Genomic DNA, 23,448 nt, shown 5'->3' with positions numbered 1-23,448 from the left:
CCCTGAATGCTCAAACAAGACATGTTTGAGACCACAGAAAAACAGAGAAACTCCACTTTACATGAGTTTTTAAAACATATTGACAGGATTAGTGGTTCAAAAGGTAATAAACATTTTAGAACGACAGATATTTATGGCTGCCAGCAGCTGTCTAGTTCTTTGAAGGTTAATCTATTACTTTTTGGATCAGACAGAAAAAAGCTGCAAATGCTCTAATTGGAAAAACTGGAACTTGAAGAATTTTTAGCATATTTGCTTTAAATTGACAATAAATCAAACATTATTTTCTGTTAATTTATTGTCTAATCAATTCAACCCTGTTAAAGTGGCAGGTATAACCTTTTAGGAGGTAAGAGGGGGTAAAAAACTGCTGTTGTATTTTTATTAAACATCACTTTATTTAGGATTAGTTACCATGTGAGCACAGGCCTAAAAAACAAGCAAATACTGCAGGATCCATCTTGGGGATATCGTACCTTAGTGGTTGAGATTGGTTAGCAAATATGCATTTACGAAAACCAAATGACTCACAGTGAGTGTGGGGCTTTACATGCCTCTTGGGGTACCTGGGCAGTTGTTGCTCACTTAGCTTGGTCAGGTTTTCCTCTCTCTGCGATCTCAACTATCAAATGAAAGCAAAATGTCCCAAATAATCTTTATAAAAATGATGCGTTCAAATCCTCAGCATCTGTAGATGATGTGAAAGCTGATCTTCATTGTAGAGATTGCAGCTGAGTTTACACAAAAACAATTTTGTCTAAAAACCAAATTTTCTATTTCATTGGAAGTTCTCTAAGTAGAGTTTGGCTCTCCGATGAGGTTTTCAGCCCTCCACAGTCACCAGACCTCTCGCTGGCTCCAGACTCTCCACGAAGAACCTGTCGGGTACAGACGCTGTGGAGTATGTCGGACTGGACAGCTGGTGAAGCAATGGGCACCCTCACTAGGCTTCATGCCACAGCCGCTCTCGCTCCTCAGGTTTGAGGTTTGCAGGAGGAGGGAGGCTGAAGAGCGGCTGAAAGCCAACGTCCTGCTGACAGAGCACCATTGTGTGGCGCTCCACGGTTGGCTTTGGCACCCTGTTGGTGATCGGGCCAGTGTCAGAGGGCGCAGGGCGGCGTTCAGGACAAGCGAGCACAACAGCCTCGCGGGTCAGCTGCAAGAGCGAGCTCGTGTGCACAATGAGACAGAAACACACACACAGAAAAACGCTCCAGTGGCTCTGGAGGGAGGGAAATGGAGGGGAGTGGTGGCTCAAAGAGCGAGGGAGCCGGGGACGGCCCGCTACAGCCGCCAGCCGGCCCCTCCTCTGGGAACACACACAGCCTAATGAGTTTGATAGTCTGCTGAGCTCCATAAATCATGCCATGCAAAACATTTCTCCTCTCTGAATAAAAGCATTTATCACCCTCTGTTTATTCACTCACTCTCACAAGATTGATTGGCTCCCAGCAGCATGCTGAGCAATCAGCCGTGCCGATTCCTCTATTTCTCCCCCTCGGTCCTCTTTTCTTGAGTTTATTTATTTATTTTTTCCCCCCTCTCTCTCTCCTCTGTCATTCAGTGGGGAAACTTCGGAAGGAGTGGATGAGAGACACCGTCTCCAATGTCGGCGTGGGGATGCTCAAGTCTGTCAAGGACTACGTGGACCCCGATAACATCTTCGGCAACAGGAACCTCCTCTAATGTCCCGCTCCTGTCCGTCTTTATTTCACCGTTTTTCTAAAAACATCTCGTGCAGTTTGGATTAATAGATACTAAATGTGAACTTAAAATGGAGAGCGATCTTTTACATAAAAAAAGTGTCATTCGGTGCCATTTATTGATTGACCCAAACCCTTTTTTTTCCTTTTACATTATATTGCACTTAACATGCTGTAACAATCATCGTCACTCATGATGAAGCTTGCTGTTGAGTCGTGGCCTCAGCTTGTCGTTGGAGCCTGACATGATGCAACAAAACTTCGATTTTGTGTGTTTAACCAGTTCCTAAATATCCTCGCCAACATGGTTAACTCATGTGTTTGTTTTTACGTTCCTCTTCTGTGCGTGTGGCACTTCTTTAGTGGTAAGTTCTAGATGAATGCGCTTTCTAAAGCTCTGTGCCTTTCTGAAGCTTTTGTCTGCCTTCCCCTTCTACTAAACACTCCACTGATGTCCCTCTGTGAGCTAAAAGTAACTTGGACATGATGTTTTCTGTGTCTCCAGGTCATCTTTGTCTTGCCCTCATGCCTTTTGTTGTACTGACCTATTGCCATAAGAGACTTTTTCTGGACTGTATATGTGTGCGCGTGCCTCTTGTTTGTAATGCCTCCCTCTGCCCCTGGAAATTTTAACAAGAAACCCCCCTGCCCTCTCTAGTGGGTACAAAGAGAGATCTTCCTTGTGTGTTTTTGTACTGAAAGTGTTTACCCTGCACGGTTTGTTACTGAGAAATTGAAGTAGGGAGGAAAAAAAGCCATTGTGTTTTTTTTTTCCCATCACGGCTGCTTCAATGTGTTTGCGATTTAAGGCCTCTGGATCCCGGTGCTCACGTTGTACCAAAGAATCAATGCATCAGATCATGCAAACACCTAACCTTCACACACACACACACACACACATTTATTAACTTCATGCACAGCTAAACTGTATTTTTTTAATCAGCATATGCAAAGATAACCTTTCTGTACGCAGGAGGGTTAGGGCCACTTTAAAAAAAATAAATAAATTGTGTTCTGACTGTGGAATCCTGACTTTAAACTCAGGATTCGAGAAAAAAGTCAGGAATTCTGAGGGGAAAAAACAAACAAACAGAACATTTCAAAATTTTCCCAGTGGCCCTAATCCTCTTCCGTACTTCTGGAAGGTGTAAAATGTAGATATTTGTGTCTGTTACATGTGCTAAAACTTTCTGTTTAGTGGATTATTTGGCGTCGCCCTGAATTCTTCCTGCCTTGTTAGCATGACTCTACTATGTGAAGGTTTTTGGAGCGGATACTCGAGTGTACATTTTGATACCAGACTTGTCCCATTTGTCACTGTTTACCGTTGATTTTGAAGCAAAGTAAAGCTTTAGGAGAGCTCTCTGCTGAAGAATCCTGCCTTTTTCCCTTCTGATCTTTCCGGACCATCACGTCCTTTTAATTCATATTCCCCTCCCCAAATAAAAGGACTCATTAGGGACCCGTCATGTGACATTTTACCCCTGTGTCAAAACCGTGCGAGAGCTTTTGAATGTTATGGATGTACCTGTTTTTTGTTATTTTCCACTTCTCTTAACAACGTAGTAACATCCAAGTACATTTTGTCAATGCTGTTTGTGCAATAAATTGAACTAAGACATCCCAGTTGTTCATTTCTCTTTCAGCAGAATCTCCTCTCTCTCTCTCTGTCTCTCTCACACACATCATTGCTAATTCAGCTCTTCAATTGTAGCCTTTATTCATGGTGTCAGACAGTGTTAGGAGGGTCAACAGGAGCCTGAGAGCAGGTTTTTTTTGTTTGCTTTTCCTCTACCTGCGTCACGCTGAGCTCAAGGTAATCCAGCACACAGGAGTTTAAAATGAGCCTGTCTTTTGCTTCCTGACAGGAGGTTTTGTTTTTTTTTTCTCCACACACACACAGCAGGCTCATTCGGGAGTCATCTTCACCCACGCAGCCGCCCACGCACTGCTCGCCGTCGTCACTGCCACCTATCAGCAGCAATAGAGCTCAGCCTTGGTCGATGAAATACACTGCAGCCATCACACTCCTCCTCCACACACTGTAGTTTAATACAGAGGATTGTGTGAATGAATGCAGCGGATATAAATAAGACAGGAAGGATTTAACCTTTAATATGTTTGCACACTTTCTTATGAAAAATCTTTATAATCTGCATTGTGCGTTTTATTTTCATGGCTTCAAATGCTTCTCAATGAAATGTGCGTATACCTGCAGTATTTCATTGAGATATATTGACGTGTAATGATACTTTTGTCCACATGAGGTCAGCACTGCACAAGCGAAATACTGTATAACCAGTGATGGAGGAAATATTCAGGTCCTTATGTAAAAGTGTCAATACTGGAATATAGAAATACTCTATTATAAGTAAAATTTCTGCAGTGAAAATGTCACTTAAGAATCAAGTGTGGGCAGAATGTGCTTATAATGCAGAGAAAAATATTACTAATGCATTTAGGTGCGCTCAAAAGGTTCATTTGGCTGAAACAGTTAATTTTTTTAAATTACATGTAAAGTGTCCTAGTTAATAATAACAGTAATAACAACTTTATTTATATAGCACCTTTAAAAACAGAGTTTACGAAGTGCTTTGACAAATTCAGTTGTAATTCTGTTACATAGCCTCAATGTAAAGGGTCACATTTAGTGTGATGTTTTTCTATCATGTTGACTCAATGGTATAAATATAGAACTAGATTTATTACAGGAAAAAGAATAACCAATTTGAAAGGCATTACTTTTATGGAAAGTACTTTATGCCTAACCCTAACCCTTAAAGCTGCAATATGTTGGAATTTCAGTTTAAAAACATTCAACAATTAGCTGAAATTATCAACAGAATGTGAAGTTTGTTGTTATGTCAAAGAAGTCTCTGAAGTTAGGCCACTAACCAGCTCCTTAAAACCTCCTCCTTCCTGTGGTCCAAAGCTCGTGTGCTTGTGGTATAAACGCCAACGCTCCAGACTCAAGTCAGCTAATAGGATTGGTAGCTGCACTGCTAACTGAGCTAACTAGTTAACGGCAGTTAGCAGTTCCTCTGGTCATATGCTGCCCCCTACTTGTTTGGAGTATGAATTTGATGATTGTCGCCATTTTTTACATATTGCACCTTTAACTCGATAATAATTGAAAAATTTGACTCAACATGGTGGAAAACCTTTGACCTCATGTAATAAAATGACTTAACAAAATGTAATTAAAATACTAAAAGTCACTTTTTAGGCAAATAATTTTTTGAATATGTAAGTAGCATGTTACTGTGGTTAGTGGAGGTGGAGCTATTTTACAATTTTATACACTGTTCTGTAGTTTTATCTAAAACGATCATATTTGTTCAAATTTGTTGTTGCAATTATATTTCTAAATGTAAATACATATATATAGTTGTCATATATTCTAGTTTAATGCCCTTTTTTTAGTTATTTCATATTTGATTACTTGTATATTTTGTTTTAACTAACTCATTTCTTTTTTCTTGTCATCTCTGTATCTTATTAAAATCTCTCTATAGTGTGATATTTCGATTCTGGAAGGAGCAACTGTAATGTAACCATTTCCCTTTGGCGATCAGTTGAGTGTGATACATGTAGTGGGAGTACAAAAGCAATTTTTGGCTACTTTTTCCAACACTAAGTAAACGTGCTTTTGTGTCAGAATGAACCAGAAGACATGTAGCAGCATATTTTTATTTAAACTCTGAACAGAAACATTGCACATTTGCCTTTTCATGCCTTAGATTTCTTTCAGTTTAGCCCGCAGTAAATAAATCCATAAGTCCAAACTGGGAGAGGAAAGAAGAAATACAAGGAGCACGTTACATTGCAAAAAAGACAAGTAGAAGTTGGCCACGTCTGGAGACCTAATAGAAAAATAGAACAGCGATATTCATAATTCACGTAACATGATGCAAGAGAATCTAAATCATGCATTTCCGATGAGATAATGTGTTTACTGATGAAGTTCAAAATACGAGGTATTTGTTGGCTCACATGTTTGCTACATCCTTAGCAAAGTGGTTGGATTTTAATACTGCATAAAACATGCAATTCAAAGAATTTCTCCTGTCAATTCAGCTCTTCAACAAAAATACAGTAGAGCACACAGATCCATGCCACACAATGTGCACAGTCACGTTTTCAACTCCAATTAACAAAGCTACAACACAATTCAGAAGGCATACCCCACCCCAGAAAAATAATACTTATATTAATAATAATTATAATAATATCAAAATAATAGCTTGTGACTACGTGGGCACTTTAGTACTACAAGTTTCAGTGTCTGCTTTTGGAGATCATAACAGATGTTTCAGTAGCATTTGTGAGCCCAGAAATTAGTTCAGAGCAAAAAGTTTGACATTTTAGGAAAATCACTTATTCACTTAAGTCAGATGAGAGGATGCTACTCTAATTTTTTTCCCCCTTTCAATAAAGCTACTGCCTGTCCACGGTTAGCTTAGCTTAGCATAAAGACAGGAAACAAGGGAGAGCAAACAAAATCAACCTACCAGCACCTTTAAAGTTGAGTGAAAATACGCTTTATTGTTATCTTTGAATAAACTAGCTGTTTCCCCCCATTTATGGTGTTTGTGCTAAGCTGCGATAACCATCAGCTGGCTGTAGCCATAAAGGTCCACTGTATAGGATTTATATATCTCCTTCCAAGGGTGGTGGCCACACAAAGCCCTCTCTGGAGCAGCCAGTGTTTGGTTTGTCTTTACTAGGCTATTGTAGAAACTTGGTGGTGCGAGATGGAGAATCCAAGCCCCCAGGAACAGCGCCAGGCTTTGAAGCCAATCAACCGCTGCAAAATGACTCTTTTCACTATGAGAATTTGAGCCATTTGGTTCAATAACATTTGGGAAGTCTAGAAAAGCTGCACCATTACATTCTTTTACTCCAATTCAATTTAGCGGCGGGCTAAACCAGAAGTCTCTAGCATCTCTGGTGTGCACGCTCCCTGGGCCGCACAATGAGGAAGCTGTCCGTAAGATCCTGCACCTTTTTTGGCTTCATGCCCCACAGAGCAGCTTTTATAGGGATGCTGAGGGCTCCGCCTCCGACACTGCATCCAGATTGCCCTGATTAGATCCATGAACATGGCTGACTCATGTCATGTAAAGGCTCTCTATAAAGACCCTGAAACACCAAACTGACATTAAAGAACCAGCTGCGTCGAAGGCCGACTGGTGTGTCGCCTCATGTCTCCTGTGTCTCTTTCAAAAAGCTGCACTTGAACACACAGCGAAGAACACAGCTCTTGCATACTGCGCCTGCATGAAAGGAAATTTGTCTCTGCTGATATACAAACCATTTTTATGATTAAGCAGCATTTTTTGACACCACTCTTGCTAACATAGCCGCTTATAATCGAAATAATGGGTGAAATCATGGATACTACAGCAACGGGCTCAAGGGGCTTTCCTTTTCTTTTTCCGTTTCTCTTTTCGTGCACTGATCTGCTTGCACAAACAGCCAATCAAAATTATTTCTCTCACAGACGAGCCGCCGCTGATTCTCCATGCTGAACTGGCCAAAAAGCCTCCGACAAGGGCTGTCCAGTGCCAACGGTGCGGGACACACCACACTGACCGATGCCACTGACGCTCACTGACGGCCCCGACAACAAATCCCACACACTGGACCTGTAGTACATATCTAACGACAGTAGTAACCTCTCATTTTCTGCCAATAAGCAAGTGTATTTCGTAAAATGTCAAACTGTTCCTTTACACGTAGTTCAGTGAGGAGTTAATGTTAAACTTGATTTTCAGCAGAAACTAATGTGATATCAGAACAACTTCATCAAGGCACATTGTGTGTGTTTGTGTGTGTGACGAGTGAGACCCTGCACTTATAAAATTGGGCAAAATAGATTTCTGTATGTATATAATGTTAATGCTTTGTGGCTCACATGGGGTCAAGACGTAACTGCAGTCATTGGTTTTTACAAATTATGGCAAAAATAAGTCATGGTTCAACATGGATTTTCATACTATCTAAGAATCTCGGTGAGGAGGAGGCCATGCATTTTTCATTAGGATCTTAAAACAAGGCACAGGAAGGGAGGGAGCGGAGCACTCAATTTGCATTGCAAGCGCCGTCACAGGTCCTGCTGTTCCTGCACCCCTTTCTCCTTCAGAAACTCTACAGCCACGTTACAATCCAGAGCTTACAGGTTTTTAAACAGCACTTGTAAATAACCCCATAGCTTATGTACAGATTTACAAAAAAATATCTCTGTTGCCCCGGACAAAATGCGAGCAACGAGGAGGTACAGAGACAAACATTCCTCTCCACTGTTCGCCATGCCTTGTTGTGCCGAAAAAATCTGCGCAATGCCCAGAATAGTTAGTGTTAGCTCACTGGTTGACATGTTGACACAGTGGTTTGAGTTTCCCGTCTGACATGGTGTCATCAGCTGATTTGCAGCTGCTCCGACAAGCTTGCCAAACACAGCTCTGTCAGCCTTCAGCACAGGAAGACCGAAGGGAGCAGAAAAACTTCTATGATAGCGCCGCACTCAAGTCTAAAGCTCATCTCTAGTAGCAAAAGCGAAGAGGAGCAGAGCCCAAGAACCTCTGCATGCACTGCACTGCCTCTTTTGCAGGCTGCATTTAAGAGGAAAGAAGCCTATAAGAGATCAGCTCGGAGGTCAGAAGCTAACTAACGGGTTTAGACGGTGTGCCGTCAGCGTCACCACTGCAGCAGGGTGCGCTGCCCGTTTTGGCCACAGTGCAGCCGCTTGTTTCTGTGCTGTCGCCACTGCAGGGGCTCGCCGGCGCCGAGATGCTCTGGCCACGTTGTCTCTTCTTGTTCAGCTCCTCCCAGTTGGCCCTGTTAGCTTTGATCATGTCAAGCATTGGCTGAAGTTTGGGATTCAACTTGACCAGAGTCTAGAGAGAGAGAGGAAGGAGGGAGAAAGATGAAGAAAATATATTAAAAGGGGAAAAAAAACACCAACAGCTAGAAAAGGTGAAACCCCAGCTTGTGCCCATCATGTATTACCGCTCGAGTCACAGAGCTATAAGCATTTGTTTGAATTAAAAATAAACACCTGGTGATGTTTTACAAGACTAAGACAACAACGGCATTAGTAGGCCTACAGAGGTCGCATCACGATCAGTGCGTTTTCAGGAGGGATTACTAAATACCGTCCTGTTTGTGTTGTACTGTCGCAACTTGAGAAAAAAGTTTAAAAATCTTTGTTATCATGCATCACACATAATATTTTTCAAAGATCGATGGGTATATATTGTTATGAAAATCGGATGCTTTGCACTCTGTGACTAGAATGTAATGATAATACATGAGAGGCACAGACTGAGGCTAGAAGAGCAGCACATTACTCATCACATGCACTATATGGGCAAACAAATGAAACAATACAGAGAACAGCCTGCTACAATAACAGCAACATACAGGAGCTTGATAGTTTAAGGCAATGACATGGCTGCTTTTTTAAGATTAGAGGCACATGTATGACTGAGATAAGCTCTCTTTGTAATTTTTCCACACTTAACTGTAAGTCGCAGTGTAGTCAAAGCTGCCATCAGCCACTTTTAATAAATTACCTGAGAGACGGGGGGATTTTGTTCCCTCTGTTCTCCGAACATTGTCTACTGGATTTTCAGGGAAGTCTGTAATTAGCTATTGTTTCATTAACCCCGTTTCGTATGGAAATATAACATGTGGGCATGGATCCCACATACGAAACAAAAAAAGCGTTCATTTATTCACACATGTATAGGAGTCGAATGGGTGGCCATTGTTACAGCGAATGAAATAAATAAGTAAGTACACCTACACTGCGGACTGTGCACTGTATGTATGAAAGGGAAATCAAATCCGTTGTTACACTTGGGAAAACACAACTAATCACAGCTGCCAATTAACTGAACTTTAAATGCAGGCGTGCTATTGGAGATGCATTCATATTCAGAGGGTGCGTTCGCTAATTCATATGAACAATTAAAGCAGTTGTGTGGGTGGTCCACGAGAACACAGCTCCATAATGTGGCCAAGTTCACACATCAAGACTATTTTCCTTCTGCCCACTTTTGTGCATTACAATTTCATAATATGTCCTGAAAGGTGTTTTTAAAAGCTGCGACTCAATAATTCATAACATTGTAATTGCTGTAATATGTGTGCAAATAATCATGAAGCTGGTCACCGGTGATGCAGAGCATCATTAGAGCAAATATGGATTTCTACTTCCAGTGATTTGAGATAAAGTCGATTTAACTGTCAGGGTGAAAACAAAAGAAAAGAGGGTGACCCTGAAAAACTGAAACGTTTTGTGACATTAAAAATGAAATTTCTCTTTTTTTAAGGATGTAATATGTTGGCAAATTCATATTAGAACAAATGTATTGTCAGACACTTTTATAAAACAAGACTGATATAAACAAATCAAGTTCACACCGTAAAATGACATTTATATGAAAAGTGTTACTTTCATCCCAGTTCTTCCCTACATTTTTGTTAACCTCGATGTTTTATATTTATATGGCCAGAAAGCTCCTGCAAAGAGATCTTCTGTTGTCAAATAAAGTTATCTCTATATATCTTTTATCAACAGTTAATGGAGATGATCATCTGCAGAGTAACTGATAATGAAAATGACAGCTTGTATAATGTAATGTGGTAAAAACGTGGATGTTGATTATGTTTCGTCTTTGAAAACGATCGTCTCACTGTGCTGGAATGTGACACACACACAGCTGAACAAAGACTAAATGCATTTGTTAGTCGTAATCTTGATGGATTCGTCTCATCTGCGCGTTAAAAGAAGAGAATAATCCCTCTTTTTCTCCGCGGCATATATCCACAGTGGGGACACATTGTCATTGGTTAGTGCAGCATCATTATTCCACTGAGTTAGTCTCAGAAGAGGAAGAAGCAGGAGAAGAAGAGAGAGGCTGTCATATGGTGGGGTGTGTAAAGATGGAAGGTTATATAATGGGGGATTAATATTCCACAAAGTAGCGAGCCACCACCAGGAGAAGGAGATCAGCGAGATCAAGAACGAGATCTCTTCCGCCCACGGACAAAAACCCTGCCGCCTCTGAACTTTCTCTGTTCTCCCCCTTGCAAATTTAATTGGCAGCGGCGTGATCGTGAGCCCCATATCTGCATTCTCCAAACATCAGCCTTTACGTGAGGCAGCGTGGAGACAAACCCCCCACGCAGACACACACACACACACACACACACACACACACTGGCTGCTTTGATGCTTTTTATCTACACTACACAGACAGTAACAATGGTGAAACCAGAGCCCTGCAAAGATTAGTCTGCCTTAACTTTTGACACTGATCCTGGGATAATTCAATAGATGTGAAGATGATCTATTGTTTGTTTTCTGCTCATGATGACTGAGAGTAATGTGTTTAATATGACAGTAAAGAGGGAAGGAGGTGGTTTAACAGCACAAAAGCAGAGAAAACAACCCGGCGCTGTGAGGAGGAACAAACTATTTTATCCTCGCCTCCTTTCACAACTCTCATCCGTCTGATTTGTTTGCTTTCATGAATTTGCCTCCAACACGCCTCATCTCTTAACAGACCTGATCTCCTCAGTAAGTCAGCCTCTGCTGCCGGCAGTGGGAGGGGCGGGGTGAGTCTCTCTTGACGTCATTGAGAAACACACACACACTCACATTACTATACTGGAGAGGACACAGTATAGATTTCCATTAATTCCCTGAAAGATAACCAAAAGCTCTGACCCTAACGTTTGCTCAGGAGGGATCTGACAATGAAATCAGCCTCTCCATCTGCATGTTAGCCAAAATGTCTCCGAAGAACAGCGTGCAGTCAAAGAGTCCGCCCTTCCTTCTTTCATTTACTGTGCAGCAAAGCCCAAAGCACACTGTCTCAGTGATGGGATTTAACCCGACTAACATCGCAGCTCTCTGTTCACACACTCCACAACCTCTGAGCTTTCACGCAGTCAGAAAGTGCACACTCACTCTCACAAGAACAGGATGCAACCTTGAAGTTGTTTCATAGCTTTCGATAAAGAGAGAAAAAAATATCTTTTTTTCAGTGAGAAATCTGCGGCTGCCAAGAAAGTTGAATAGTTGTTAGTGACAGTTTCATTGCTGGCGTCAGCGGGGAGACAATAGCTGTGGAAGGACAGCAAGTACTGATGGAAAAGGCGGCTGTGTGACAGTGAAGGCCAGGGAGGGGCGGCGCTTGAAGCATTACCTCGTACAGTGGCGAGCAGATCCCATCAATCCACCCCAGCTGAAGCCCTGGCAACTCGTCCTTCCTGTTTCGATCAAAGATGGCCTGAAAACGCAAAAGCGAGAATGCATTCACACCAGCGAAACATGTGACCGTGTTTAACCGTGAGGCTACGAGTCAGGCTCACAGTCCCTAAAGTGCTGCTTTTGGTTTAAAAATCTTCCCCTCAGCTCTCGAGAGTTTATTTAACGTCCATTTTCTATTCTACCTCATTCTTCTGCAGCCTGAACTTAAGAGGCTCCACTGAGGCTGTGCTTCAGAGATAGTTACTGGGCTACGACTCAGAAGTTAATATTTAATTTCCAACACCCACACACAGAGCGGTAAAGGTTTGACACAAGCGGCAGACCTGAGGCTACTGCATTAGTTATTTCAGAGGGGAGGCAATGTGGCCGGGCTCGATTAGTCAACAGCCATTAATTGCGCACGGAAAGCTGTTGGTTTTTTTTCTCCGCCTTTAAGAACTTGCAACACAGTTCAGCCTTCAAAGCTCCTCAATCAAACAGGCAGTACTCCTCTGTTGTAGTGCTGTGGCTTTGAGAACAGCATGAAGACGTTAATTAAGACAACATCTTCATTCGGACCAAAGTCTTTCCCTGTTACTATGTCTATCTATAAGAGAAAAATAAAGATCTCGTATAACAGCAGCACTCCAATACACCAGAATGCCTCTTGTGAATGAATAGAAAGGTCAGTGTTTGCTTTGAGTCCTGTGTAGGAGGACGAGGAGTGTTTTGTTTTTTTTAAGAATGACTGTTACACTGTCCACAGGTTGCTTTTGGCACAGCAGCGAGGCAGCGGAGCGGTCAAGCTGACGATTCACTTTTTCTCACACTACTCTCACGTTACCGACACATTCAGTGTGTTTTGGAACTGCAGAGAAAATGTATATCTTTAGCATCGTCAGCGCTCAGAGGTCACAGAGGTGAAAAGGAAAAAAAAGCATGAAACACAAGAGATGGTTGGATGTACTCACGGAGGGCGTGAGCTTCAGCTCCGATCTCTCTCTGTCGCCCTGCTCGAAGAACTCGCTGGTCACCAACTCTGCCACCTGGAGTGAGAGGGAGGACAACTAACGAGGGCTGCAACTAACGAGCTTCTCTCATTTATTTTCTCTATTTATCGATTGTTTTGATCTATAGCTTGAGTCTTTTTGTGGTGCAGGGAATCAGATCCCACAGAAAATTCCAGTGAAAAATAGTAAATTCCTGCACATGCATTCCCCCCTGCATTGATGTATTTATTTGAAAAAATGTATGTTTTGGTCATCGTCTTGAGAAAGGACTTTGTGACTGAAACGTCGGCCTATCTATCATAATAAATCTATCAATGCAGAGGTGAAAAGTGCACAGGAATTTAATAATTTTTTTGCTGGAGTTGAGCTATAAATTGAAAGAAAACTGAGGAAAATGTCTGTCACAATGTTTCAAAGCGCAAGGTGATGATAATTGCTTGATTTCTTATCAACACCCAAAAACCTGAAGACGTTCTGTTTTCAGTCATGTAAACACGCTTACATAAAGCTGCTTTTACCCCCTGATTTAGATGCTTTTATCTTTTATTTTTACTTTCATCTCCCTGAGTAAGACTTTCTGTTATCTCTATTTGCAATTGCTGCTGTAATACTTGCTTTTCCTTATGACTTGTGACATATGACTGTATGTATGTACATCACTTAGTAACTCTGTTTTTAAAGGTGCTATATAAATAAAGCTATCATTATTATTACGTAAGACAAGGAAAAGCAAATGCATACAATTGAAAAGCTGGACATTGGACATTTTGGGCATTTTTTCTTGTAAAAGAACTTAAAAAATCAATTTTTGTTGCTCATCATTTTTCTTTTGACCAATTATCCATTAATTGATCGATTAACTGGTTGAACTGAAACACATTATCTTATATATAGGAGAGTATTTTGTCACCTTGCGTGATATTTCCCAGGGTTTAGTGACGGCACCAAGATCACAAGCTGTCATCATCATGGATCTGAGAGGAGAAAGACATTTTTATTAACTGATTCAGCTTCAAGGAGACAAAAACACCAGGTCTATGTGTGCAGGGCATCACCTGCACATGTCTCTGTGAGCCTTCACATTCCAGTTGTACTCTCCGTTGCTGACCAGCTCAAAGAACGTGTTTCTGTTCCTGCAAGAGAAACAAGACATCTGTATATGCAGGTGTAACTAATATAAGATCCACAAGGGGGCGGTGTTACCTAAAAGAAGCCTGCAGTAAACAGTGTACAGAGGCAGACTCAGTTTGCTTCATTGTAAATAAGTAAGTACGCTGGATTGAGCCAAGCTCTGTGGACGTCTCAGAAGCAGGAGATTTAACAGTTTAATAAGCAGTCTGGTGTTTAGCAGAACATACTCAAAGTAAAGTGTGAGGTCTGTGGCAAGGATCGACTGTTTCAACAGCTGCATGAGGTCACTGTACTCTGTGGACGAGAGGTTGGAGAAGATATTGTGACCCTGTGGAGACACAACCAGAGATAACACGATAAAGAATCACTAAACATATGTCACTTCTGCACATAAAAGACTACAGACGATGGATGAATTATACATTATATTTAGCATGGGTACCATTAACTTAACAGAAGGTCCATTTTACAGACTTTTTTCATGATCCAATAAGACCTTGAGTGTTATATTAAGCTGCAGACAATACTGGATGACATTGGCTTATTGAAAGTCTCTGGATTTTAAATAAAATACTTTACATTAAATGTTATTTTAAAAAAACTGCTGAGGAGAGGTTTGAATCTGTAAAGTAAGTCCATATCTAATCTTCTTTGCTAAATATATGCATATTTCAAGTTTCAGATTATCTGATTGGTATTTGAATGATTTTACTCTAAAATATCAGTATGAGCCTCAAATAATGTAGTCTCAATAATATCTTCTGGGACAAACATATGAATGACTCAGAAAGTGACACCACTTTTGTTAACTTATGCCATGCTCTCTGGATATCAAAATAACCACGTATCATTTGAATAACAAATAATAATGAACAGATGCATCACAGAGATGAAGAAAACGTTTTTGTCTATTTAGTTTGTTCGAGTCTGATTTACCTCATTTTCCCACATTTTTCTCCTATTTTTCAGTGATTCAAATACTCAAAAAGAAAATGTTAATTGAAAAAAATGGAAATTCAGTCAGATTAGTGGGTAAATTAGGGATCCATGAGAGGAAAATGAATTTGTGAAACTCTAAATACTGCTTCCCTTTTATCTTTACATTGTGATTAAACATTTTTTTAGAAAAATAAAATCAAGTTTGCCATTGTGAGTCCCCCAGCTATCATCTGGGAAAAGTCACAAGCACAATATCAGGCCTGTGTTTGAAATCACACTGTCTTCACTACACAATATTGAGCACAATATTTTTTATAATCGTGATTCACGATATTGCTCCATCAATATATTCTTAAAACTCCTCTCAGTTGCACTGAAACATCCTGGACTCCACACATCCTTTTGGTAAAGATCCTTACCAGTGAAAAATAATCCAACAATGTTCAATAAAGTAATTATAAATTATAAGGCCCTCCTGCATAAGTAAAGGCTACATAAATGGTGGACACCTCGTCTCCCTGTCCGTCTTTAGCTTGGAATCCATAATGTTTCCACACATTGATTTCAGGCTTTAGATGTAAAAAGATGTAGGATGTTCACCTTGTGGCAATTCAAAATATTACAGGAAATCAATGTAGGATTATACGTAATCAAGATAGACAGCTTTCTTAAGTCACTCGTGAGGATATTCACGATCATCCCGGTAAATGGAAATTCACCACGATCAATTTATCCTGAGAGTTTTCCTCCTATCCCTTATTCCTACAATAGAACAAAAAACGTTATCGTTCACGGCAAGTATGCTACTTTGTGTAAACATCCCACAATGCAATGTGTCATAAAAATACACTAGATCTGTCAGTGATGAGGCTAAATGACAATGATTCATAACTGCTCACTATAAAACTATTTAGTATCTGTTATATAGGGGGAAGTGAGTGTGTGAACGAGGAAGTGTTTTGACTCTCCCTACTATGACGTGTCCAAGAAGCCTTCCGGGAAAAAGGCCTATTTGCACAACTAGACCATAACAGTAAAAACGTGCAATAATAAACACTGAATGGATCTGTGCAGGCGGGGAGGGGAGGCAGCAGCTGTTAATAAGTAAGCAACATCTCTCACTTGAGGCTCTCTATCATTCAAACAGGCCTCTCCCCATTATGTATTATACATTCATTCACCACTTAGGCACCCTCCTCTAGAGGACGGTTTGAACGGTCTGTCTGTGGAGAAAAAAAGACGATGTCGAGGTGATAACAGAAAAGCACCAGAATGAGAGATGATGATAATGAGAAAGCAGCCGAGATCCTCTAAACTGGATGACCTCTGTTTTCCTTTTAAACGCTGAGAATAAAAGTCCAAAGCACGTCACAGTAGATTCCAGTCATGAGCTCATCTGCTCCCATGAAATATTGAACTACGTGATAGCAGAAACACAAAGGACTTCTCTCATTCTGTCACAATTGGAGCGGATGAAGGAGGGAGGAGAGGAAAAGAGGAAGTGAGAATGATGAGAGGAAATTGAGAGAGACAAAGGGTGTGAGTGACGTTTAAAAGTGTACATTTTAAATGAATGGTTAACGGCGGCTGGGCGGACTGAATCGTGAGCTTTCTCTTCTACTTGAATTAGCCACACTATTCATTTATATGCTAATAGGACAGGGTTAGTTCAACCCCAGTATCAACAGGAACCATTATGATATTCCAAGCAAACATTTGTCAGCTTACTGTGTTGTCAGCACCGTGATAATGAAGCCACTGGAACATACCCTGCTAAGCCTCAGCTCAGCTGCTCCCTCAAAACGTCTTTAATTACGACTTCATGCAAACCCAGTCACCTGGTAAAATGTCTCTCTCAACCAATTAGCACCAAATCTATCGCCTCTGTAATTACATTGATTTGAGGGCAGCCTGAGCTATTTGTTTTCTCGCTCACATACAGCAGACATCGAGGCACCACATGGTTGCCTTCAGGCACCGTGACACAAACTCCCTTCATTTTACTTTAAAGGTAAAGCAGGATGTGCCATTTTTTATTTAGAAGGCAAGAAAGTAAATCGAGAGATGTAGGTAGGTAATATTTTGACATTTTGGGAAATATGCGTATTTCATTTCTTGCTGAGAGTAAGATGAGAAGATCAACACCACTCTCATATCTGTCTGTTAAATATGTGTCTCAGCCAGCAGAATACTGTAAGACGGGAGAAAATCAACACTCCAGGAAGTCAGTGTGTCCAGACAAATACCCTAATTGACCCAAAGGCCCGTTATCCCGAAAACAAATGCCCATTGCTCCGAAAATACACGCTTTTCCAGCAGTTGTTCGCTCAGTGACTGCTGGTCCTTACCACTGTGCTGAATGGGCGAGGGTTATGCCTTTAAGAGGCTTTTCTGGCCTTACACCAAATGACATATCCTAACCCTAACCTGACACAAGATATTAAGGTCACAATACTCCACAGAGAGTGTGTATTTTTGGAACAACGGGCCTTACAAGCAATTTGCTTTTCAGGATAGCGGGCTGTCGGACAAACGGACTATCGGTCTAATGGGATGTTTTCAGGATGAGTGTGGTATCAATCTTTTCATCTAATGCTCGGCAAGAAGGCGAATAAGCTTATTTCCCAAAATGATGAACTAGTCCTTTATGAGTTCTTCCCTCCACTGTTCCACCTGCAGGATAGTAAACCGTTTGGCAGGTCGTAGCAGGAAAAGGACAGGTGTTGCTAATGACGACCTCATACGACTACAGTTTTTGGAGCTGTTGCATTGTTTTTGACAGGTGTCTACTATTTTGTCCACCCTATTTAAATCAGTTTAACCTAGAAAACACAAACACCTCTCTGTATAATGTCGAATTGTTGTACTAGACTTCATTAGCTTAATGCAGGTTACTGTACAGATAAATTACACTCTGGTCTTTTTGGTCACTGCAGTCATTTTAAAGAGAGGCCTCATCCTAGAAATGATCGAAGTATAAGACGCAGCAGCAAAAAGATTAAAACCTTGCGGTGTCTTAAAGGGAGGAGGGGTGTTAAAGAGTTAAACTTAGTTGTAGACAGGGTTTGAATGTGTTGCACAAATAACAACATGCAGTGGTAGGCATTAGCAGACCCTTCATGGTAACTGCATTGCAGCAGATATTGGAACATAGTGCACCTCGCTCTGCAGGATCATAACAGCATGGTTGAAGTGGTGGTGCTCCAGTGTAGCAGAGGTCCCATAAAGCAGAGCGAGGGCTGAGCCCGTCCTGACACACACACAAACACAAACACAAACACAAACACAGGGATCAAGAAGAGGGATAACATCATCAGCATTCAACGCATACTGAGAAACAAAGTCTGCTGTTGTTGAATCTGTTGTAATTCCCTCACTCTGCACTCTGTTGCCAATTTATTGCTCAACAATAAGAGAAACCTGAGAGTCATAACCTAATCTGCAGCTGAAGTTCAATTGTTCAACATTGAATACGATCAGCATTTAATGTGGAGAAAAAATACTGAGAACTGAGCCTGGCGTACTGAAGGTAGTAAAGTAAAATGAAAGTGGTAAAGTTAGTGTGCTGAATGGTAGGACAGTAGTATCTTTTTAATTGTAATGGCTCTGTACTCCAGCACATTAGATTTGAAATAAAACATGAGATTAAAGTGCTGACTTTTAGCTGTAGAGGGTGTCTCGTTGGCCTCTTCATAAATAGATAACAGTTTTGGATAAAGATCCTAAACATCGCGGTGGATAGAAGGCAAACTAATGAATCAAGAGCTGCAGCACAGGTGTGACAGAACAACAGTGTGGTCTGTGGGTGTAGACTTCAAACGTTCATAGATCACAGAGGATTTGACAACAATTAAAACATATGACGTATTTGTTTAAGCTGTTGACTTGTTGAATTATTTTCTTGCATCTTAAAGTGAAGTACAAAAAATGATATAATTATGCTGTTTATATGCCATGGATGTTAACACCCTAATATGAAGAGCCTGCACTTTAACCTCATAGTCACTGACAATACCATTTTAATTCTGTGAATGAGCCGTCCTTTACTGTTATAAAGTCTCTTAAAAACACAAAAAATGAATTAAAAAGAATGTTTTAGTTTAATTCAGCTCATGACTATGTCTTTTTTTCACCTAGTTTACTATAATAACCTTTGTGAGTGCAGAGAACACCAAGTTTAAGCAGTTTAATGTACTCACTGATCTAAATGTGCTCAGAGTCAGCAGTGTTTACAGTCTCTTCGTTAAGCAGACCCTTATATAAGCCTTATACAACTTGCCACTTGACTCTTGCTGATCCGGGCTGGACTACTGCAGACTGCTGCAGGTGGGAAAACACACTATAAACAGTGTGTAGGAGGGAGAGTATGTATGTGTTTGTGTACGGCAGAAACAGACGGATAAAGAGTAAACACTTACTTGGCCTGAAAAGCATTGTTGGTGCCCCTGTGGTCCAAGTCGTGGCACACACAACCTACAATAAGCGCTAAGATCTCCACCTCTGTCAGAGTCTCCTGGAAGCCTGCCGTCTAATTGGCACAGATGACAAAACAAACACACACCCGATTAAATAAAAAAAAACAAAAAAAAACACTCTGACTGCAGCAGCATCCTAAAATAAACAGTATCTCCCTCTATAGCCAGTGGGACTGCAGTCACAGAGTCACACAGAGAGCTTTATGGGCTGGATGAATGGGTTCTGGAGGCCATGTGCTGAGTGAGTCACTATAGGTCATTGTGGGGATAGCGGCAAAGATAGCACGGCCCTCGGCCCACTCATTAAAACACATGGCCGGAGAGCGGAGGTGCCCAGAACAGCTTACACACTTCTATTTCATTTCCTTCTGCCAATGATCAATTCAGATGGGACACCGTTCATTAATGCTGTGCTTGATTAAATGAACTACGCTGTAGTGTTTGTATATGAGCGTGTGTGTGTGTGAGTTGCCCCAAGGACCTGATAAAGTAAAGGCCCGCTGGGACCGCATGAAGTATTTCTCTTGGGGTCTCTGTTCAAACAAACATCTCTGGTTTGGCTGTTTGTATAGTGAGTTATACAACGAGTCATAATTTGAATATCAGCGATTTCAACAGAGGTCAAACAGAAAAGTACCTTTTCCCTTCATTTATGACAAGATTTCAACCAAAATGACAGTTGCTTCAATCAATATTAAAGGAGACTTATTATGCTCATTTTCAGTACATCAGTGTTCCCCCTCTGTCTGAAACGCTCTGTATAGGCTCCTGTCCCTTTAAGGCCCGCCCTCCCAAATACCCAGTCTCCAATGATTGGTCAGCTCACACACGCCTGAGCCAGCACAGCTAACAACAACAGAGCAGCTGTGTTACATTGATTCCTACGTGCCAAACTAGCCGCCAGGCATTGATCATGCAAATGTGTGACATGGTGACGTAGTGTGATGTCACAAAGTCACAGAATTAAAGGCGAGACTACTGACGAGGCGTTTCAGGAACAGTGTTTTCTGTGGGAGAGAGGAGCTTCTGTTGGTGCGGACTTTGACCTTTTAAACTTTCAAGATCTTTTAAATGCACAAGAACATATACAGCAACAGTATTTGAGTAAATCTACTTAGTTACATTCCACCAGTGCTGGCACCCTCCCTCCTTATGTTCCAAGCTTTTGGTATTGTAGATTCAGGTAAAATCTGATTGTTTGAGAGCTTTTCCCACCCAATCTAAGTGTATGAACATTTGCTATAAATGGTCAATTCCTTAACGTCACACCAACAGTTATAGCAGCATGATCTTTACCGTAAGCATGGCAAACATGCACTGACAGACGTTGAAGGCATGTCTCCAGTTGTGATAGAGAACCATCCTGTAGTTTTTTCTGACAGTCAGCAGCCATCTGCACAGTGTCTGCAGGGGAACACAGACACAGAGATGAGCACACGGGTCAGCTGAGTTGTCGTGAGGACACATTAGGACTCGGCCACTGAAGGAACAGTGTTCAGTGAAGGATAAAGAAAGTCTGTCTCTCACCTCATAGTCGATCTTAAATTTCTGCACCATTCCCAACTCCATGAACATCCTCAGAGCGGCCGTTATCATGGCGTCGACGTCCAGAGAGAAATCGTCAAAGGAGAGCTTATCGATGCCCAGCTCGCAGACCAGGGGGATGTTAGCAGCCTGTTTCATAGTGGCGGGAGGAAACGTAGAGGAGGAAAGAGTGACTTTAGAGAGCGGGAAAGGCTGGAGAGGTCAGAGAATGCGGTGCCATTTTTAGATGATACATGGAAATATGGAGACATGCTAATTAAGACTCTGTGGACTCATTCGGAGAGGGTTAAGATTAATGAGGGAGCTTTACCGAAGGATTTCACTGTTGTTTACTTTCAGAGCTCATTGACAAACGCAGTTACACAGCAGCGATCATCAACGGCTTTTTTTCATTATTATTCAAACAAAAACAAAAATGTACGTGATTTCCAATTAACCATATTCATGCTAATGCATCCATGTCTCCTATCTTGAGTGTGGGCTTAATGAGCACAACGAGCAGAGAGGTCTTATCTGCCTGTAGTCAGCATTTATAATATGACCATTTCATGCTTTCTAACCTGCATCTCATTCCAATGAGTCAAAACTCTCTTAAGAAATCTGTGTTATAGCTTCAGTACAGCCACATTTGTGCTCTCTCTTCCTCCTCAGAGCTGCACCACGTTTCCCTCACAAATGTTTGCCTGTCAGGTCAGCAGGTATTCTCCTCTCTCTTAATTCACAGCCCCGGGTTACGAAATGTCAGCCGGGTTTGTTTGCCGCTGCCGTTTGCACTCCGGTGGAATCCCAGTCAACTGTACTCCATAAGGCTCCTTATGTAGAGCAGTTATGAAAGAAAGAAAGTGGGGGGAAAGGCAGGAAGCAGAGCGTGGTGCTGGATGAAGAGGAGGGGGGGCTGAAAGATCACACAGGCACACTGGAAAGCGGGGTTCCTACTTTGCAGCCACAGGGGAAAATCCTACACATGAAAGTGAAGGAAAATAGGTCATATCTATATTTCACAAATGTCAATGCCAATTAAAAATGTAGATATTTTCATTTTTTCATAGTCATAAATAATGCATTAAGAATGATTGCCTATTGATTGGAGTAATCCATTTCAAATACCACAATTAGTTTGTTTTCTCTGGGGAATTTTCGGCCCATATTTACACTCGTGTGCTACAGCAGTTTGTTGGAGGAACTGGAAAATGAAGTCATGGATGCCAGTGATTCCTCTCTGTTGCCATATTTTTTTCTTTCCCATTACAGTTGATGAAAAGGTGTTATTTAATTAGAAAGAGATATCTTATTAACGGGCCCCTGAGAAAAACATATCCGTTATGAGCTAAATTTCCAAGATTTTACCTTCCCGTGATTTCTAAGACAACAGGGAATCTAAGTCTTGAATTATAATTTGTTTAATGGAGGGCTTTAGCTGAAATGTAATGGGCTTTTAATAGTTTTGTTTTTCACTAATATGTCTTAAATGAACTCAATATAACGCTTAGACACTATGAAACACATCTACAGAAGAATGAACACAATGACATTAAATTTTGGCAATTACCTGCAACACCAGAGCAAACCTGATAATCACAAATTGTAATCCACACCGACAGTGTGTATAGACTACAAATATAATGGAGACTGACTGTCTTTTTCCATGCTTCAGATCATAAAATATTCATTTGGCTACGTTTGGAAAGCAACAACAAACAACCTATTTGGTCACTGAGGTATGAGGACTTGTTGGAGTATTCCCTGGAACTGAGGGGTAAGTAATTACTCCATATCCTCCGTCATTCTCTGCTTTGAAGAAAAGTAGGAACACAGTTCCTGCAATTAGCCTTTTAGTGATGTCTTTTTTCATTTTATTAGAAGGATGATACACTTTATGACAGAAATAACATATAATCCTATGATCTTAGACTTGGAAAAAGCTAGTGTTATTCTTAATTTTTATTACTGTCAATGAACCAGAACCGACAATGTCATGTAGACAAATGAAAGTACTTCTGTCCTCTGTCTGTGACATGCAGCTCCAAGCCAATTCATTCATACTTAAGACATTTAAGTCTTTAAAAACAGGTCACAAATATCAGCTCCAGTTTAAAAAAAAAAAGTTTATGACATCAAACAAGCCTGTTCAATGCATTTCCTTCTGCATAAAACTTGAAACAAGGTCTGTGGTTAGCACAAATGTAAGATATTTTCATGTTTTGTTCCATGACATAAAATATGTCAGTAAATACCCCAAATTTCAATTTAAAGCGTTAACATGTTTCAAAAAAGGGCGCTTGTTAACTAGTCACTAAACAAAACCTGTGAGTATCATAAACTTTTGTTTGTTTGTTTTTTGTTGTTTGCAAAAATCCCAAATCAATTCAAAAATCCCAGCG

The 23,448-nt window shown here is 40.9% G+C and overlaps 2 protein-coding genes across 4 annotated transcripts in view; one reads left to right on the top strand and one right to left on the bottom strand.

Annotated features, from left to right (window-relative positions):
- The window catches only part of agps (alkylglycerone phosphate synthase), a 31,823-nt gene extending 28,498 nt beyond the window's left edge, over window positions 1-3,325 (top strand). Inside the window, exon 20 of the mRNA XM_073473955.1 lies at window positions 1,565-3,325. Within this exon, the coding sequence (XP_073330056.1) occupies window positions 1,565-1,686 (122 nt within the window). The 3' untranslated portion in view covers window positions 1,687-3,325. The remainder of the gene's footprint in view (window positions 1-1,564) is intronic.
- Window positions 3,326-8,036: 4,711 nt separating this feature from the next.
- pde11a (phosphodiesterase 11a) overlaps window positions 8,037-23,448 on the bottom strand; it is a 40,343-nt gene continuing 24,931 nt past the window's right edge. For all 3 annotated transcript variants that reach the window (XM_073473995.1, XM_073473996.1, XM_073473997.1), the window contains 10 exons: window positions 21,050-21,196; window positions 20,819-20,926; window positions 19,466-19,575; window positions 18,207-18,297; window positions 14,336-14,436; window positions 14,033-14,110; window positions 13,888-13,951; window positions 12,939-13,013; window positions 11,924-12,007; window positions 8,037-8,602 (listed from right to left, as the gene is read on the bottom strand). In XM_073473995.1, the coding sequence (XP_073330096.1) occupies window positions 8,369-8,602; window positions 11,924-12,007; window positions 12,939-13,013; window positions 13,888-13,951; window positions 14,033-14,110; window positions 14,336-14,436; window positions 18,207-18,297; window positions 19,466-19,575; window positions 20,819-20,926; window positions 21,050-21,196 (1,092 nt within the window). In that variant the 3' untranslated portion in view covers window positions 8,037-8,368. The remainder of the gene's footprint in view (window positions 8,603-11,923; window positions 12,008-12,938; window positions 13,014-13,887; window positions 13,952-14,032; window positions 14,111-14,335; window positions 14,437-18,206; window positions 18,298-19,465; window positions 19,576-20,818; window positions 20,927-21,049; window positions 21,197-23,448) is intronic.

This window comes from Pagrus major, chromosome 9, assembly GCF_040436345.1.
Source record: "Pagrus major chromosome 9, Pma_NU_1.0".
NCBI lineage: Eukaryota > Metazoa > Chordata > Actinopteri > Spariformes > Sparidae > Pagrus > Pagrus major.
The sequence above is the reverse complement of the archived record's forward strand: the minus strand, read 5'-3'. Positions and strand labels throughout refer to the sequence as shown.